The sequence below is a fragment of the Syzygium oleosum genome, unplaced genomic scaffold (assembly GCF_021117445.2).
Source record: "Syzygium oleosum isolate NSW1041296 unplaced genomic scaffold, Sole_v2.1 Sole_v2.23, whole genome shotgun sequence".
NCBI classification, from domain to species: domain Eukaryota; kingdom Viridiplantae; phylum Streptophyta; class Magnoliopsida; order Myrtales; family Myrtaceae; genus Syzygium; species Syzygium oleosum.
The window spans coordinates 1,481,856-1,500,947 of NW_026607507.1; the positions used below are offsets into that span (position 1 = coordinate 1,481,856).

The window sequence follows — 19,092 nt, forward strand, 5'->3', positions numbered from 1 at the left end:
GCTTCTTCTTCAATGGACCCTTTTAGAAGAACAAACGGCAAAGACCAAAACAGCTTACGAATGCTCAATTTATGCGCGAATTTCCGGGGCTCTTTTGCCTTTTTCGTGACAGGGGTTGTCGAATCTCTAGTTCGATCGCTCTCTGCGGATACATCGCTGTCGCCCAATTTGTTTTGGGCAAATTATATAGTTCGAAAGGGACCCCCATGTGGCCTTCGATAATGAGGTGAGACCTCAATCAGGGCAAAAGTACGAAATCCAGAAGTTTTCTGATAATAGCAGTGCATGGTTCACGATGGTCGTGTCCGTGTGTGAATAGGCATACGGTTCAAAAGTAGAAAGTCAGGTCCAACGGCGCTCTGTCGTGGCGCCTTGTGGTCCGGACGAGGAGAGCATTAGAATAGTCGGGTGCTTCTTAATTAGAAGCAAACAAAGAACCGTAATTAGCACCAAGACAAAGGGAAAGAAGAAAAACAGCTTCGAAGGTCAAAGCTGCTAGACCAATCGTGGCACGACACCGATTAGCCACGGCCCAAACGACGTAGACATTTAAGCGCTGACATTTTCTCATGCACGTGCATAAATTTTAAGATCTGACCCTTGAAATTCAAAACCGCGAACCGCGCCGACAGTCGACACCCAATCAGGGTCTTCGAGGACTATATTGATGCGGCCAGGCGGGCACCGGCGGGGTTTCAACGTTCAAACACATGGACCAGAAACGAAGAAGAAAGCAGTGGAGACGCAGGGAGGGATGGAAATGGAGCAGGGAGCCATCGTCAAAGGAAGAACGACGACAAGGGAGACGACGGAATGGAATGGAATGGAATGGCGGGTCAGGCCAGACGATGCACTATGGTCAGCACATCATCATCATCATCGCAATTCACACGAGCAGCTTCTGTCGAAACGATTTGTTTAATTCGTAATATATGCGAGGAAAACTCGTGTGGGTTTGTGGAAGTGAATTAAAACGAATATAAAATATGGTTAAGCGGAATCTTCGTCCGTAGCCAAGAGATGAGATCATGGTGGAGGTGGTGGAATCCATCATCATGGTGGAGGTGGTGGAATCCATCATATCAGTGCCAAGATGAAAACGAAGTTACAATGCCTTTTCCCTCGCCATCTGTGAATTATTTTTTTAAATATTTTCTTGTTCTTTTTTTAATGTTTTTTTAATGATTATTTACTATGAATTATGAGAGAGCATGTTGGGGAACCTGGCGAGAGAGACATTTGTGGCCGTGAGTGAAAGAACCATACGTGGGTGTCTTTGTCCAAAAATGCATGAACTTTTGATTCATTACTGTAAACCAAAAAGGGTCTTGTGGTGATCTGGAGACTGAAACTCGATGCTTGCGATCTCAGTGGGCCAGTCCCAATGAAATTCTGATGCAGATTCAGCTATATGTGTTTGTTTCGTAATGTCAAATATTGGGTTTTATCTTGTCAGGAATTATCAAGAAACCTCATGATAGATTATAGAAATCTAGGAGCGGATCTTTACCTATGATTTGCAAGTGATTTCTTTGGTCTTGGAATGTGAAAATGTGTTCTATCTCCTCGGTTCGCGACCAAATTTCGAAGGCGTATTTAGAAAGAGCGGCACTAAACACACCGGCCCCAACTTATATCACGTAAGCGATTTGAAATCTCACAAGTTGACTCCCGTGACACAGCAGGATTATCCCATAGACTTGAAAACCACATACTATGGTATGCGCATGAAATGTCAATTTTCATTCACATAAATTTGTCGAAAATGGGAGAATAAAGATGTTTTATTAATGATCCTAGTAACGTTTAAACGCCTTTCGATTGTGTACCAAAACAAGTTGACTGTAATGTATGCCCGCTAGTAGCAATAAGATGAGAGATGAACAGAAAGTGAAATAAAAAATTTTCTATAATACAAGATTGGTGAAATCAAACAAAAATTCTACATATGCAGAATGTTTTCCTAGCGACTATCCTAACGCTAAGTGTCAGACTAACTGTCAGAAACGCTTTACAAGCATCCTACAATGTGGAGATGCTGCATCTGGCTACCAGAGATTAAACAATTTGAACCCGTTGCTACTGTTCAAAGTGGCTTCATTGGTGGAGTCAGAATCACTTCCAACAGCTTCATCTGAACCATTGCCGGAAGTGATCTGTATTCGGTCAGCATGCTCGATGATCCAGTCAGTGAAATCTGGAGAGGATACCAACTCTGACATAGCTTGCTTGGTCCAGTATGCCTTCGAGTCTTCCCATTCCTGTTCTGTGTACTTCTTTCGGTTGGGTGCCTTGTGAAGAGTTGAATAGTAATCCACGGAGTTCCTTCTCATTTGACTAGCAGGCGGGGTTACAGAACCTGTGTTGGAACAAATAAAAGCATGAGCAATTCGATTATAAGGGTACCTCCAGTTGAATAGCTAAAATCATTTCGTCATGAGCAATATCAAATCCTAGCACGTGCAAACAAACTATGTCCCAATTCTTCCGGTAAGGGCAACATACATATAATATGTCCTGGTCAGTTGTATAAGTGTGGCAACATTCATCTTCGCAGAGTACGCCACTTTGACATGGAAAGAACTACTATGGCAAAAACAAAACGGGAACATATATTTTGGAGATATAATATTAAGTTTTGAGAAGTGAAAGCAAAATGGCCAAGAAAACCTCACGTATCCACACATACAACATTCTCACAGTGAAAAGTTTTCTTCTTCATAGCATTACCCAACAGGTTCAACAGTTACCATCCAAAACACAAATAAGGGATTGCCAAGGTCCCTTTGCCATGTCTAGATATATACATGAGTCAGATGCCAACATGAAACCTTTAGCTCATCACCATATCCTAGTTCAAGTAAGATAAACACATTCAGCCTGGTCACAAACGCTCAGTTCTTATATTGGAAGGAAAGCATCTAATTATAATTTTGCAGCCTTGCTCGTAAGTTAAGTGGACAAATTAGACACGGGGAGATAGGCAACGGGGAGGAACATAAGTACAAGTAGCAAACCATACTTTTAAGCGGAGAGTCCAGCCAAGCAGCAGATTTGTTAGGTCTATTCCACATCTTTCTCCGGTGAAATTTTTCTGGTGACCTTGCAAGAAATTCAGCACGATTGAACTGTGCAGATGGTTGCCGAGACCAACTTGGTGTAGGACTCCAGTTCAAAGAATATGGCTCATACCTGCAACAAAAACATGGGAAACTTTTATTAGATGCTACTTGGGAAAATTGGAAGTTTGTATGCAATGATATCTTCTGGAAAGACCTTAGCTACGATCTACAAGAACACAGTCCAACTCATAATCTAACAGAAGTGAACTGGCAAGTATCCTGAAAGTGACCCGATATATGGGGCATTTAGTTTTTTTCTTTTTCACAGTGACAGAGGATTGTCATAGGTGAATTGAGGTTAATCCATGTACAACCACTTTGTAGGGATTACTTTTATGCAATTGTCAAATGTGTCGTGAAAGGAAGATTAGTCAACTTACGCTGCCTCACTCCACATTGAAGTCACCGAAAAGCAGATAGCCGAACAACAAGCCAGCGCCCCCACTGCCAAAAGAGTGTCAAAAGTACTCTGCAACACAAAATCCAACATATTACAGCCGATGTCTATGGCAAGTTTCATAAAAGCAGAATGCATCGGTCATGTCTAAGTCAAGTAAAAGCTAAAGAAGCTAATAAGATTAGCAAATATGACGGAAGATCATGAACCGTGAGTGACATGGATAACTGGGTGCATAGAGTATGCAGCGGACGTCTGGATAGCTTAATGCCTTTCTTTACCCCGAGGGGAAGCAACTTCCATAAGGGTGTTCACACATTTTTATCAAAATCTAGGAGATACCAGGACAATTTAACCTGAAAAGAAAATACTAGTAGGCGTCTGACTTTTCTACTGATGTGGCACCTCTCTTGGACTCACCAAGACATGTGAGGTTAGTATAGGACTGTGATATGCATACTTGAGACACACTCCTGCAGGGAATGTATCCATACCAGAGAGAACACTTCCAGTTCAGTAGTATTGCCCACAGCCTAATTTATAGATACTTGATGAGTTTTTCTCAAAGTATCATCCAAGCTCACAAATAGAAAACAAGAATATGTAACCAAACAAAAATATAAAATAGCGCACCTGGAAGATTAACGTAGCAGCAACAACACGCATTGCCCATTTCATAAATTGGGCAACACCATCATCCACACTCCCATCCTCTGAAATCACAAACTTCCGAACAATCCAATAGCCTAAAGCAGCTCCAGCTAGAACAATTCCTACTAGTAAGAATACAGATACCTGTAAAAAGAAAGAGTGAGTATAAACCAATCATTATTCACTAACCTGGTTCCCTTGAAAACGTAAGTAGCAAAACGAGTGTCAAGTACAATACAGAAACTTGATTATAAAATCCAACAGACCCTGAATGAAAGAAGGCCTGTGATCTTTTCCAGGGGTCACCCTTCTACAAATACAGGGTGTGTAAGAGTAAAACAAGGTCCGTAAGGATTTCATAGATACAGAGGTGTTCACACTTGCAAGAGGATGTTAAACAAGGAATAGCAGTGGATCAAAAGACATTTTAAGCTCCGTGTGCTCAAAATTTGAGGGAGGAAAAGGGAGCTTGCTCAGCTTTGGCTAGTGACATTTTGAATGCAAATTTATCCTAAAAAAAGAAACTCGCAAACGCAGAGCCACACCTATCAACTAATTACTTACACAAAATAAAGACAGATTCCTCAAGAAAGTACAACTGATAGGACTCACCGGGTTATGCATCTCCTCACTAAATCCAAAACTGAGAAGAATCGAATTCACCATCATTGAGAACTGATGTAGAAGAAAAGATCCAGCTCCAAGCTGCCATAGTTAATTTAATATGAGATTCCTTCACATGGCGCATTAAGTGAATGAAAAAATAAATGTTTGACATCACAGGAAAAGCACTCACCATTGAACCATATAAAGTGAGGTAGAAGGCATTTTTCCTCCCAGTTGGTAATAATTTCATCCCCTGCAACATAGTAAACAGATGCCTTCAGGAAAAGCATGGCGCGCACATTACACCAAAATATAAGTTTGCTACGTCTAAATATAACTACATGAAACTAAGGTCAATACAGCTCATAGTAATTGCCAATGGTAAACTTACAGGAATAATAAGGAATCTACAATTCGGAACATCATTCGTGTCTCACTTGAGAAGGCAACTGACCAACAAAGTGACACCAAAGATATCTAACTGGCTGACCATATAAGTCCATATCATCCTTTTAGAGAGTGAGACCCAGCGCAAGTGTTTATTTGTGCTAGTATGTGTAGATGATGACATAAACAGATGTGTCAGCAAGAAATGGATATAGCACAATACTACAATCAAGCATAAAGGAGATGCTCCAGGATATAGTGTTTACAACAACCAATAGAAACTGGCTTCTGCAAATATATGCAGAGGAGCATTTGTGAAACTACTATACGGAGGACACTAGTATGAATTTTATGTGTTGAACCAACAAGCCATACGAAGTAAAAGACCAAAGAACAAAAACACGGTTGCTTTACTTTGAATTGCCATAGTGTGCACTAAAAACAGGGAGAGAAATGCTATTATTGGTGCCTAATTGGTGAAACTTTCTTAGGAGAAGGAAGAATACCTGGAAAAGAAGGATAATGATGACCAGAAAAACTCCTATGGCCATTGAACTGCTATAGTAGAAAGGAACCCAGCCACTAATAACTGGGGCCAGCAGTATCAGTATAAATCCCAACGCCAGACAAAGGAGGCGCCACTGTTGAGGCTCTGCCATAAAAAATAGAAAGCCTCAGCTATTGTTCCTGAAGTATGTGCAATATGTATGTAGAGGTATACTATAGAACAAGATTCAGTTAAGAAAGTAGCCGGACCTTCAGAAATGGAGACTGTGAAATGACCAGGAACTTCACCGATGATCTTGACATCAACATATCTATGTTCATAGGGTGATATGACAGAACTCCACACGCCTTTTTGAATACTCTTCCACTCATCTTTTTCACATTCACACAATGCGAGAGAAGAGTTCCTGGGGGTATAGAAATCAAACATGAAACTAAGCCAACTGGAAATACAACAGTATCAAATTACAGAAAAGAAACCGGTGACCATGGAGAAGGATAATAAACCAGACATCATCAAGAAAAGTTTAACTTACCGGTGAAGGCAAACCTGAACTTGGCCGTGTAATCTTTCTGGAATTGATACTGATGGAAGCACAGTGACACGTAGTGCGCTAGAGTAACTTCCAAGTCTCAATCGGGATAGACCAATTACTTCAACACGTTCACACCTTACGATTTCTTTAGTACCACGGCCAGCTAGAACGCCAGAAAGTGTTGATGGTGTGAAATCAATAGATGGTTGCCCTAGGTTTACCCCTGCAGGTCAGAAATGAGAGTCAACATCTTTTAGCAAACTAAACCATTCATTTGACCTAAAGAAATTATCAAAATGACTTGCTAGCAAGAACAATACATCCAAAACACAAATTGAACCGCTAATCCTACATATAACAGTGTGTTCTGTTTTCTTAAATCATTTATGCTAGTTAGCCTTACATTATCAGCTCTAGCAAACGAACATTTTGCTTAAAGCACAAGCTTCTACTGATGCTATTGTGAAAGAAAATAGCAATTGTTTGCCCGTTTATGAAGAGTCTAGAAGACCTTAAACTCGCACGATGGCTTAGACTTTGAATGTAGCCTCCAATCGGTTTTCCAATTATACAAATAAAAATACTCATCCAAAACAAAACCTAACCAAGGGTCCAAGAATACAAAACTAGAAACAGTTTTTCAAGGAAAATGAAAAAAATAAAGCCATTTCAAACAAGAGGAGCGTGAACAGTTTTATGAAGCGTCATTGCTTCGTAAATTCAGTGTCAGACAGATGACCCGTGAGAAATCAATCAAATAACAAGAGTGCAGAGTTTGGACCATTATCACAAACCAATCCCTTCTAGTCTTTGCAGAACCACCAAAACTGGGAATTTCTCAGTAACACCACCGCCATTATCAGCCATGTCAAATGCATATGTAACTTAAAGACCAGAGATCTAATTGCTAAGTCACTCGAGCCAAGCAATCTGCACCTAAGAACCAAACTTTTGCATGGCTGCCGCATAATATCTCCAATACAAGCACATGTCACACAACTTCACAAGAGCACCATTTGGAAACGAGAGGAGAACTCTGACAGTCATCCAGATAATGAAACAGCGCAATATAAAGTGAGCTTTTTGTGAACAACCCTCGGACTTCACATGAAGAACGCATCTCATATTGTATCTTTCCCACTCTAATGCATTAAATATTCTACTCATTGCTTTAAGCCATTTTAGTTAAAACAACAAAAGTGTGGCGGTGGACAGCATTGAACATAATTAAAGCTGAAATACCTCATAATGAGAGATCAAAAGAGGGAGCCAAAGGTCCAAGTCCATTACCATACCTAGTTTGATAATTCTACTTAAAAGCTTAAGCAAATGAGTTATTGAGTTATAAGACAAGGGAGCACATGTTGCACTCAGAACAATACCAATAGCAAAAGATGGGGAATCCCTTGACACTTATCCGCGGCGAACATTTACTCCAAAAGCCTAAAAGGCTGACCAGATTCTGGAGTAACAAAGATTACATCGAGCACATTACTCGACAAGAGCAAAAGAATGCCCAATTAGCTCAAACAAACACAGAGCGAGGAAAACCCTCACCGTCCCTCGTTTCAGCTTATCCTAGAAGAACCCAAAACAGCCTCATCGGCCTAGAACATGTTACCGCCGCAGACAGAACCAGACCCAGTAAAAAATTTCGCAACTTGACGACCGAAACTGTCCCTATTAAGCAGCATGTTCATCAATCCCGAATCGTCGACCTCGAGCACCCACGTCTCGAGCACGATTCGAGCCGACTTCCACAGACCCAATAGAGAGAGAGAGACAGAGAGACAAAGCGCGCACCTTTGAAGCTCGGGGAGTCCGGGATCGGACTGGGGTAAGCGAAGAGCGACGAGGAGAGAGAGCAGGCGAGAAGAAGCAGCACAGAGATGGCGAGAGGCGAACCCATCGCTAGCTAGCCGGCTCGCTCTCCCTCCCTCCCTCCCTCCCTCCCTCTTCCTACCCGGACGGAACGACGAGGCTCGATCTCTCTCTCCCTCTCCCTCGCTCTTGCTATGGATGCAAGCCAAGAATCGGAGAGGAGTGAAAAAGGCGGTTCTTGGGAGAATCTTTCATCTCCCTCTTCCTCTCTCTCTCTCTCTCTCTCTCTCTCTCTCTCCTCTCTTCTTGAATTGAAATGGCATGGTGCGTGCGCGTTGCCTGCTCCCTGTTATAAAGTTTGGATTTTTCGGGTCGATGCGTCGCGAGCGCGTCGCGTCGGGTCTAAGCTTTTCCCTCCTCTTCCCGCTTCGCTGATTTGATATTTTTTTGGCACCGGCGTATACCTCACTTGGCCAATTAGGTTGATCCCTACTGCCTACTTGTTGTAGATCTCCCGAGTAAATGCCATTTTAAATACCCAACTAATCTCGCGAGTTTAGAGATAATTTTAGGATTACGATTAGGTTAGTTATAGTTTACCGAATAAGTCTAATTGCTTTCTCTCCCTCGTATGTAGGGGGTCTTGTGCTCTTCATTTGGTAGTGTACGGGATAACACATCTCTCTTGCTAGTCGTCGCAACTCTCAACTGATTGGATGAGTATCAATATGAAATAGCTTCTCAATGAACAATTCATGATCCCTTCCTTAGAAGTTCAAACCAATGCCGTGACTTGTTACATCCCCGTCGTGACTTGTTCCGATGGACAATCGATTTCTTGAGCATTCATAAATATTCCCGATTCTTATAGCGACATCCTTTCTCGACGTTGGGTGCCTTTGGTTTGGCTTTTAGGAAAAATCTTTGGAAAAATGTAAAAGCCTAAATTAAAAGGATTTTTTGAAACGGAAAGAGTGTTCGTAATTTAAAAGTACGTTGAAAAACATTCTTGCTTCAAATGGTATTTAGAAAAATCGCACTTTGTAAAACACTTTTGCTACTTTTTTTTACAAAAAAAACTTCAAAATCGAAAAAGGGCTCGGCAGCCAACAACGAGCGGCTGGAGAGGCAAATTTGGCTGCTAGCAATCGTGCCTGAGGTCGAGTGACCCTAGGCGAGGGCGAGGCTGGCCGGCGCCAGACTGGCTTGCCGATAGCCATATTTGGCCTCGCCGGCCGGCCTCGCGCAACTCTCGATGAAGCTTCAGCAAAAAAGACGAAAAGTTCTTAACGAGAGCAAAACCAGAACACGAAAAAATTTGGCGAGTGCATTTCATTGTTTCAGGCACAGAGGCTCGGCAGCGTTAAAAATAGCATCTTCCCCGGTATGGCGCTCTACGGCTACAAGCGTCGTCAACATCAAGTCGCGGACGAAGAAGCCGAATCCGCCCGCGATCCCTTGCTGCGATGCGCGGATCTGATCCTCCCGTGGCTGACCCCGCAAGAGCTCGCCGCCGTCTCCCTCACCTCCGCCGGCCTCCGCCGCGCCTCCCTATCCGTCGCCCGACGCCGCTCCTCCGACGCCGCCCGGGGCCTCGAGCCCCTCCCCGTCCCCTTCCTCAGCGCCGTCGACTCCCGCCCTTACGCCTACTTCCTCTACGCCCCTTCCTCCTTCTCTCGGGCCCTCTCCCCGCCTAACGATGCCCTACTCCCTCTTCGCCAGCCGTGGGGCTCCTCGAGCCGGACGGTCGATCGACCGACCGCGTTCCCGAGCCGCGAGGCGGCGGATGTGGTGGTGGGCGGCGTGGTGCTGGGGTGCGGTTGCGAGAGGTGCGAGGGACGTGATTGCGCTTGTTGGGGTGGCGATGGTGGTGGGGAGGAGGAGGAGGAGGTGGTGGTGGTGGTGAGCGAGTGCGGGCCTGGTTGCGGGTGCGGGTCGGAGTGCGGGAATCGGGCGAGCCAGAGAGGTGTGGAGGTGAGGTTGAAGATTGCGAGGGATAAGAAGAAAGGATGGTGCTTGTTCGCCGATCAGGCGATCGAGAAGGGGCGATTCGTATGCGAGTATGCAGGTACTCCACCGAAACTTGATCGATAAGTTGTTTGCTTGAGCCTTGAATAGCTGATGGGTTTTAGTTCATTTGACTTAAAATGGTCGATTTTTTATTCGTTGTCGGTCTGGGAAGATTAGTTTAGTGCTGAATGTAGGGGCTAGGACACGCAGTGAGTAAACGGTTTGTTCTATGATGTCTGCAATATGTCCGTTTCGCTTCCTTGCGAGTATGCAGAAGGTTGAAGATAGTGCATTGAGGTTCCTCTCCGGCGCTTAATTCTAGCATGTAAGATGAAATCGAGTCTTTCAAAAGACTTCGAAGAAACTTCTGTAAGGGTGCCATTTTTCGGAGCAAACTGCGTTGGGTGCTGTTGTTTTGTCATGTTGGCTTATATTGTTTTAGGAGGTTTTTCAATTGTGATGCCCCAGAATGTCGTCTTCTTTGGGTAGGATGGACGGTCTGCCACTGGAGAATTTCGCCTAAAGGGGCGCAGAATTTGTTGGCTTGTGCCGTGTGTGAAAAAAAGAAAAAGAGCTAAAGCTGCTGCCTTGAGTTTCTTTGAGAGGAAAAGGGAGAGAAAAGGCTCAAATGATGTATACCTTTTGCCTTGAGGATCTGCCATGCTATTCCTGGTTATTCAGGCTGCGTCCTTGGAGGTTACACCTACCTTGAAGATACAGTCTCACTATAGATTCTTTTTACTCTGCTGGTTACGACGAGAATGCCCGTCTCTCTAGATCTTTTGAACCTTTATTTCCTTTGGTGGGTAGGTTCTCTTAATTTGAACTTGAACCCGAATTCCGACACCAATGTGTGTACCGGTTTTCTGTTGAGGTTGCATCCATATGGTTCTCCCTAGATCAAATTAGGTTATCTCTGGATATCCCAACTCACTCCTAGTTCTCTACCCTGAATACATCATCATATTCTTAACCCAGGTGGCCTTTCCTCTTGGTCCCCAGATTTTTCAAATTACAAAAATATGCAATTGCATCTTTATGCATCATCAGTAGAAGTTTGCTTCTATTTCATGTTCTGAATAGCAGAACAAGGTAATTCATGAGATAGGATACATTTCTATGCACGATAGATAGACAATTGCTTATGGCTCTCACATATCCTGTCAGCATTGACATCAAGAATTTGAGGAAATTTTTATTCTGATCTAAATCTCCACTGTTAGGTGAACTCTTGACGACGAAAGAGGCAAGGGCGCGACAAAAAGAATATGATGAACTTGCATCGAGTGGAGGTTTCTCATCTGCTCTTCTGGTGGTGAGGGAGCATCTTCCCTCTGGAAAGGCCTGCTTGAGGATAAACATCGATGCCACAAAAGTGGGAAATGTGGGGAGATTCATTAATCATTCTTGTGATGGCGGTAACTTGTCCACGGTATTAGTGAGGAGCACAGGAGCTTTGCTTCCTCGCCTCTGCTTCTTCGCTTCAAATGACATACGAGAAGGTGAAGAGTTGAGTTTTAGTTATGGAGAGACTAGGCTCAGGTCCAATGGTTTACAGTGCTATTGTGGGGCCTCTAATTGTTTTGGAGTACTTCCTTCAGAACACACTTAAAAAGCAAATGCAAAATTATCACTTTGTTAGCACTGTCTTTTCAATCTCTAGTTTGAGTATTAAACCTACATGCATTCGTCTTCTAACTCGGGCTATCTTGGGTTTTAAAGAATCTGTAGTGTGGATCGATCCTACAGTAACTGGTCGAATATTTGATACATACTAACCCTTTTCTAGAACGAATCGATATTATCGTGCTCTCAATTGAAACTATGTACTTGTGTTAACAAGAATTGATTGCGACTTGGAGAGATGAATGTAAAAATCCGGTCCAGCTAATTCATCTGCAATGTTCAACGCCTTATCCTGACTTTTACTTTCACTAGGAGCTGTCGATGATCCTACACATTGGACCATCCGAAAGCCGTTATAAGTCATGGAAATTCCAAAGAGGGCAAAAAAGAATTGCAGTGCTTTGTTAAGCTTTTGGCTTTACTTTTAATTGGTCCGCCAACGTTGCAAGTTTTGGCGCACAGAGAAATCTATCAACCCGGGTCCAGCGCCTAGAAATAGTTTGGTACAGATGGATGGAAGTATACGGCTAGAGAACATTCTCCTTTTAATAATAGTTTCAGGTGGGCATTTCAAGAGTCAAAAGAAAAATTTAAATTTTGAATTGCCCAGTATGGCCTCACGTGCATTTATGAATAAGATGAATATGCTCCTCAGGACACAGGATTGCTTTTGGCTTAGCTGTCAAGCCTTAACTTATCCTCTGTTTCATTTCATTCGTACGAGAAAATCCAAATAATTAATGGAGCCAGACTGTTAGCCGGTGCCTGCGGTTTTGTCCCTAATCCATGAACTCCTATCATACACCACGTTTTATAGAAACATCAAAGGGGAACTCTACAGCCACAGGGCCTCAGTTCCAAAATACATAAAAGGAAAGGGAAACATCTATCCATGCACTCTGGAGAAACCCCAAAAAAAACAAACAGTGAGAAGACTTTCTGTGTGAATCTCAGTATCAGATGGGCTAGCCACCGCTCTCGATAACCTGCGGACCCAAGTACTCGATCGAATCCATCTGCGAGTTCTCCGGCACGTCGATTTCTTCTAACCAGGCAAACCTCTTGCCGTCCTCCTTAGTTCGAATCATGTCGCCATCTGGATTTAAGAAGATCCTAAATAAGCATTTTGTTTTCCAGGCAAAAACTGTATCTAATGATGTTTCGATGACCAAACCATCCAATTCTCAAATTCAAAGCAAAGTAATGGATGTCTCGAGTGCAGCCTACTCTCAGCATCTTCCAAGTTCACTTAGGTTAAGTACTTGATGTAAAATGAAAAGGAGATTTAAGTGGGTTTATAGTAAAAGAATGCAAGTCTATAGTTCCTTTGAATTGGTCGAATATGCTCTTGCAAATATCTAACATATATTATGCATGGCCTTCCAGGATATTTTCTGTATCCAGTCCATCCTCGTGCACTTTCCACGGTTTCGAACATTGATTAATGATGTTTGACTTGTTTGTTTGGTAGATACGTATACTAAAACAAATAGAGATACCACCCCCCTCAAATAGCAATATCCTACAGCGCACGGCATGCATGATACTGTCCCGGTTCATTGAAACATGCTCGAAATGGAAGCGGGCAGGATGGCGACATCGCAACCAAGCCATAATTTAAAATGCAACACAGTGCGCGTTATATAATCGTTCATATACTATGTATCTTCTAGATTTAGAAAACAGGTGCATGGCTTGATGCATAAAGAAATTATATGCAAGCGATATGAGGAAGTTGATGTTGACGTATCTAAAATGCACATGACTTTGAAATTCATTTTGCTTCCACAAAGAGATCGAGCAAGAGGAAATATTCTACTTACTTAAAGCATCATCAGTAGTATACGGAGTATCCCTATAATATGAGCAGTCACGGCCTTCTTCTTGGGAATAAGGAGGTCCAAGGACATCTAGTATCGCGCACGGTGTTATCGCTGTGAATGCATGGATATTGCCTCCCGTCGTTGGATAAAGAACAGAAGAGTTGCATGGCGCTGTGAAGACACCGTCGGCTTTCACTTGTCCCAATCTAACTGCAAGTACATCGGTATTGCTCAATGACAATCACCGCTAAATAGCATCTCACAGCTGGATATGTAGCAAGAAGCGATGCACATGTGCTCATGTGAAGTGCGAAAGAGAAAACTCACGTTTTGAGGATGTTGTCGAGCCATTCGATACGTGGTCGGGGTCAACCCAATCATACGATTTGATGTGCATCGATCCTAGTAAAAGTTTGCTGAAAACGGTCATTCCCGGGTGGTTGTGGAGGGGGATGACACCAGCTGAAGGAAGGAAGAATAAACACAACTGCAAATAGACAAGCCAAGAAAACATGTAAGTCAATCTACGAGTTTTCCAAAAAAAAAAAAAAATTCTAGGAGTTTTCCAAGAACTGAATCAAGAACTGCCTACAACAAACTTCAGAGTACAAAATGTTAGGCTTCCAGATGGCAAATCCTGGCAGAATGTTTCGGATGGACTGGTGTAACCAATCCCAAAATTAAAGAACTAGAAGTTTTTTCCCAGTCAGCGAAATCTCGGTGTCAAGTCTTACCGAGAAATTATCGCATTTGTATATGGTGGTGTAGGTGACTCTTGGCGTCGCTTTGGTTGCGCTTTTAGGGTTGAAAAATTGAAGATCCTGACTCAATCCGACATCCTCGGGTCTCATATTATCTAGAGTGAAATAAAGATGAAGTTAGAAAGAACCACCAATCCACCTCATGAAATATTATAGACACTCCTAGTTATACTCTATCTACAAGCAAAATTTTCTATTGACTCGACAGATCGGAGTCAGTTTACAGCAGTAATTAAATTGATGGAATTTGATTATCAAGAAACACTTAAGAATCAGATGTGCATCCTGTGGAAGCTAATCTTGGATCAAAAAATTGCTAGAAGCCTAACTTTACCAAGCATGATTTAACTGCACCACTAACAGAAGTGAAAAGAAAAAGCAAAGCAAAGGAAAGAAGACAAAATTCTTCTCCTTTAGACACTTGAGAATAGAAACACAAACTCATTTAGCTTTTCCAAAGTATTAGTTTCTCAATCCCATCTACTATTCCCGGAACTTAAAGTTGTATTAGATTCATCAAAAATAACGTCGGCAGGGATGGCCTTGAAATCGCAAAGCACAATAAAAAAAATTAAAAAGGGGACTACTTGGCTCCAGCCATATCAAGTGTGGCCTACATCAATCAATATTTCTCTCAACTATATCAACTAGACATAAAACCCAGATGACGCCCATACAGAATAATACTCGATCCATAAAATAGTGTATGGATGACGATAAACGGTAGCCCAGAAGACAAAAGGTCCTCAGTACAGCACCTCCTTCCTTCAAAGGCCAAAGGCTTTTGATTTTGTTAGAAAGGCTCTTGATTCGCTTCACATAGCTAAATCGACAAGAGGGGTACTTAAGATGTATAAACGGAAAGATCCCTCATGCCCCTACCAATTTAACATCAGAGAAAACCCGCTACTTGGGGAAATGGACAGTGAATTATTGATGTCTCTTTCATAAAACCCACAACTTGCTCTCAGGCGTTAGATTGTCAACAGTCAGTTCTGTCACCAAAGCAGATTTCTTAGGTCAGATTGTGCGCAACCCAATAAGCAAAACGCTGGTATGCCTCTTTCAGAAATAAAATATATTATATTAGTGAACTAGCATTCGATGGAAAATCAGTGATTGAAAAAACATTTTGTATTCTTATTTATTTTTGGTCGTTTTTAGAAAACATTTTTCTAAGTCGTTCCTATCGCATTGCTAAAGATTCCACGTTTGCTTAAAGTTCTTGCCAAAAAACCAATGCAACGTCAATCAGAACCAACTCAATTACGAATGATGAAGGTGGGGTTGGAACAGCACAAGATCACGGATCCATGAACATGGCACAATTTGAGTTGCTCACCGAGAATGCGGCACAGTCTCTGGACGTCTTCCGGGGCAGGGACCGTGCCGGGGCCTTTGAAGATGTCCCGGCAAGCGAGGAACAGATCCTGCAGGGCCATCGGGTACGGCAGGGCTCGGCGCCGCCTGATCCTCCTGGTGCACCTCTTCCTCTTGATCACCCTGTTGACGTACCCGACCTTGGTATGATTCACTTGCCCAACTGACTTCCCGCTCATGCCCTGATCCACCAACCTCGCTCCTATCCTCATCGGGACCGGTTTCAATCACTGTAAACCACTCAGAAGCAATGTCGCGGGCTGGTCAAGTGCAAGCGCGAGAGGGTTCCAGAAATCTTGATTTTCTTGTTTCGATGCTTCAAATCAAGCCGAGTTTTTTCCGCGTCGATGAGCAGCTAACTAAGTGTTAATTGGTTGAGGATGCAGGGGGATTAGGAAGGATGCCTCCTCCGAGTGCAAGAATGACTGATCTGGAATGCACGGTGTTAACTCGAACCGAAACCAGACCGATATAGCTCTGTCAAACACGTGGACCGGCGAAGCTGAAGACAACCCAATTTGCTCAGGCCAACATACGTCGAGCCTCTTCTCGTGAAGCTGATTAATGGGTACGCGTCGAATGGGACGCAGGAGAGAAGAGCAAGTCGGAAACAAGAAGAAGAAGAAGAAGAAGAAGCCTTGGAGATGAGATGCAAGTGAAGGGAGGTGGGAGAGAGAAGGTTGGAGGTGGTAAACAGTAAGAGGAAGAAGGCAGATATATAGACGTGGCGTGGGGAGAACAAAACCAGGGGCCATCTCGGAGCAGGATGTTGCTTTCGCAGATCGAAGAGAGAGAGAGAGAGAGAGAAGGGGAGAGAGAAGCCACGTCTAGTTCCCCATAAAACCAGGGGTGGCTTGGAAGAAAACCGACTGTTTTCTTCTCAAACTTGGGGGCGCCAAGTCTACATTCCCCACCTCTCTCTCTCTCTGTACTATGCGTTGACCAGACCACACACGGTAAACCAAGGAGGTTTCACAAACCGTAGGAAACCATCATTTGTTTTTTCCGTCTCTTCTCTTTCGTCGCAAAAGCAGAACGCCACGTTTCCTTCTCAGTGGATGGATGCCTTTCCTTCTCTCTCTCTCTCTCTGTGACTCTCTTTCTTTTATCATTGTTATATTGATGTTGGTTTTCGTTTTTACACTCCACAGATTACATCGCAGTTTTGTTACGTCAGGCATGCGAAACAGTGTGTGTGTGTGTGTGTGTTGTGTTGGGTTCGTGAAAAACCATGGCTTTGCTTTCACTTCCCCACTTTTCCCTGTCGTGGAAACAGCGCCATGCTTGGTAAATTTAACGAGAAAGGGAGAGAGACCTTATCCCCCTCGCTCCCGCCGTGGTCCGCCCACGACCGAGAACGTGACGTCACCCGTGCTCGGCGGCGACGGTCACGGTCACGGTCACGGTCACGGTCACGGCGGTGGTGGTGGTGGGGTTTGATGGAGACCAACGATTTTCTCTGTCGCGTTCCTGCGGGTGCGGGTCATCGACTGGATAAGACATCGGCATTTCCCAAGGCCCACCCACTCCTCCCCATTTCTTTCTCCAAAGTGCTTTCCTTTCTCTCGATTGTTTCTGTACTTTTTAGGGAGAAAGAAGTTTTGGATCATTGATCAGCCAGTGCGCTTGGCACTCTGTTGCTTGTATAATCTTTACCCACTTAATATGGTTCTTACTTGCTTAATCAAGGCCCGATCTTGATGATTATCACGGGAAAAGTGGGTGCATTGGAAATTTATTATATGTTTCGAGACACGGGTCGAGATGTGCCGTCGAAGATCGCTCCTTTGACGGAATCCTTTGAAAAAGAATGTTGGATTATATTCGGCCGTGTTCTTGTTTTGTCGCACAAACTTCCTTCGTTATTTTTATATGGCACGACTTTCCATATAGCAATGCATATGTGATATAAAAAAAATAGCTAGTACGTTAGGAAGGCATGCAAATAGAAGATGATCGAGGAGATAATCTCATAGAGCTGATCCAAATGGTCCGAATAAGCAAGCGCACCAATAGTCGGGATAACGCGAAAAGTCGTGTTACCTAAACTGCTTATCAATATTCACAAACGTAACGCGTCATAGTAATCACAAGGACATGATAGGACGTGCTCACGCTGCTCTAAATGAAGATTTTGAGCTCAAACAGTGCTCAGTGTCGAGAAGCCTGACATGTTCACAGTTGACACGTCGCCCGCCTATCCAGGCGTGAAGATTGATATCATATTTTGGGAATAGTTAGGTTTCGGCTTATGCATAGGCAGATTCTCGAGCCCGCTCGACCCGCCCCCATTTAAGCTTGTAAGTTCCCCCAAAAAAGCAAATACCAGCACTTCCAAACTGCAGTTCGGCAGTGGGACCAATGCCTGCCACCAGCTGTTCTACATGCAAAAGCAGGATCGGAAGACTTGCCTGCGAGAGAGTTGGCAAATTGGCACTCTTTTTATTTTTTTTCGGTGGGTCGCGGCGGCAGCGGGTCGTGGAGGACCCGAGAGGGGCAATCGGCTTCGGGTCCTACCACGACGACACCATCCGTTCTCGGATTCCCCCACCCCCCCTTGAAAGGAGCAAAACTGTGTATGAACACCCTTCCCACCCACCAAACTCACCGATCGTGCTTTGGATTCGATCTTTTTGTTATTTGGATTGAGGAAACTTGTGGAGTTGGTACAAGAATCGTTGCTCTTTCGATGGGTGAAAATATAAGAATAATTCATAATAACAAGGGGCACTCGTAAATCCACGTCTGATCTATTATTAGCGGGGCAGTGTCTGTCCTCGAACTGACGAAACCGTAGTAGCTTTAGGACCAAGTTTTTTAATGCGGTAATGGCCGAGGTTGGGATTACTTGTGGTAGTCCCTTTGTCCCTAAATTCCTAGCCCCATCTAGCAGCAGCTTTCCTGCATCGTTTGGACGAGACACTGTTCGGAGGATATTGGATTCCGACGGAGGTTTTGGTGGAGTATATCTCCGGACGTTGTTTGGAGTTAGGATGAGAGTGGTTGGTGGGACACGTTTGTGTACCGCATTTGAGATTTTGATCGTTTCTCTTTTTTGCGGCTCCTCTCGAGCCGCAAGATAACAACTTACGTGATGCCGATGGGCGATTGACTTGCGCAGATACTTAGTGTTGAACAATCCTAGACATGACTCTTTAGGATGCCTTCCCATCCATGTTTGGGTGATGCGCAAAGGGCTTGAGGCAAAGAGACTCCAAGCCCTTCGAGATCAATAGCGAACATACTGTATCATTTGAAATTGGGTACTACTACGATTTACTTTCTCTAATCTTCATTGTTAGGGACAATCCTCTAAAGAGATTCCATTTTCTTGATTACTGAATTGACAAAAATTTTAAAGGGTTTAGGACTATATTGATACAATTGAAAGGTTTAGGACTAAATTGGCTAATCATGGAAAGGTTTAAGACTGAATTTGAAAAATTTAGGATTGAATTATCTACC

The 19,092-nt window shown here is 43.5% G+C and overlaps 3 protein-coding genes across 3 annotated transcripts; 1 reads left to right on the forward strand and 2 right to left on the reverse strand.

The window, feature by feature from the left end:
* Positions 1 to 1,886: 1,886 nt before the first annotated feature.
* Positions 1,887 to 8,143, reverse strand: LOC115674682 (uncharacterized). Its single transcript, XM_030597153.2, has 10 exons — positions 8,010 to 8,143; positions 6,207 to 6,429; positions 5,920 to 6,077; positions 5,670 to 5,815; positions 4,967 to 5,029; positions 4,783 to 4,875; positions 4,153 to 4,314; positions 3,503 to 3,591; positions 3,023 to 3,192; positions 1,887 to 2,359 (listed from the first exon to the last, which is right to left on the reverse strand). Exons 1-10 carry the CDS (start codon positions 8,113 to 8,115, stop codon positions 2,049 to 2,051), a joined length of 1,521 nt encoding a protein of 506 aa, XP_030453013.2. The 5' UTR covers positions 8,116 to 8,143; the 3' UTR covers positions 1,887 to 2,048.
* Positions 8,144 to 9,382: 1,239 nt separating this feature from the next.
* On the forward strand, positions 9,383 to 11,735 carry LOC115674683 (histone-lysine N-methyltransferase SUVR3). The gene is made up of 2 exons (XM_030597154.2): positions 9,383 to 10,095; positions 11,261 to 11,735. The coding sequence occupies exons 1-2, from the start codon at positions 9,414 to 9,416 to the stop codon at positions 11,647 to 11,649; spliced, it is 1,071 nt and encodes a 356-aa protein (XP_030453014.1). The 5' UTR covers positions 9,383 to 9,413; the 3' UTR covers positions 11,650 to 11,735.
* Positions 11,736 to 12,327: 592 nt separating this feature from the next.
* On the reverse strand, positions 12,328 to 16,418 carry LOC115674684 (plant cysteine oxidase 2-like). Its single transcript, XM_030597155.2, has 5 exons — positions 15,590 to 16,418; positions 14,221 to 14,342; positions 13,814 to 13,973; positions 13,487 to 13,696; positions 12,328 to 12,759 (listed from the first exon to the last, which is right to left on the reverse strand). The coding sequence occupies exons 1-5, from the start codon at positions 15,837 to 15,839 to the stop codon at positions 12,629 to 12,631; spliced, it is 873 nt and encodes a 290-aa protein (XP_030453015.2). The 5' UTR covers positions 15,840 to 16,418; the 3' UTR covers positions 12,328 to 12,628.
* Between the last annotated feature and the right edge of the window lie 2,674 nt (positions 16,419 to 19,092).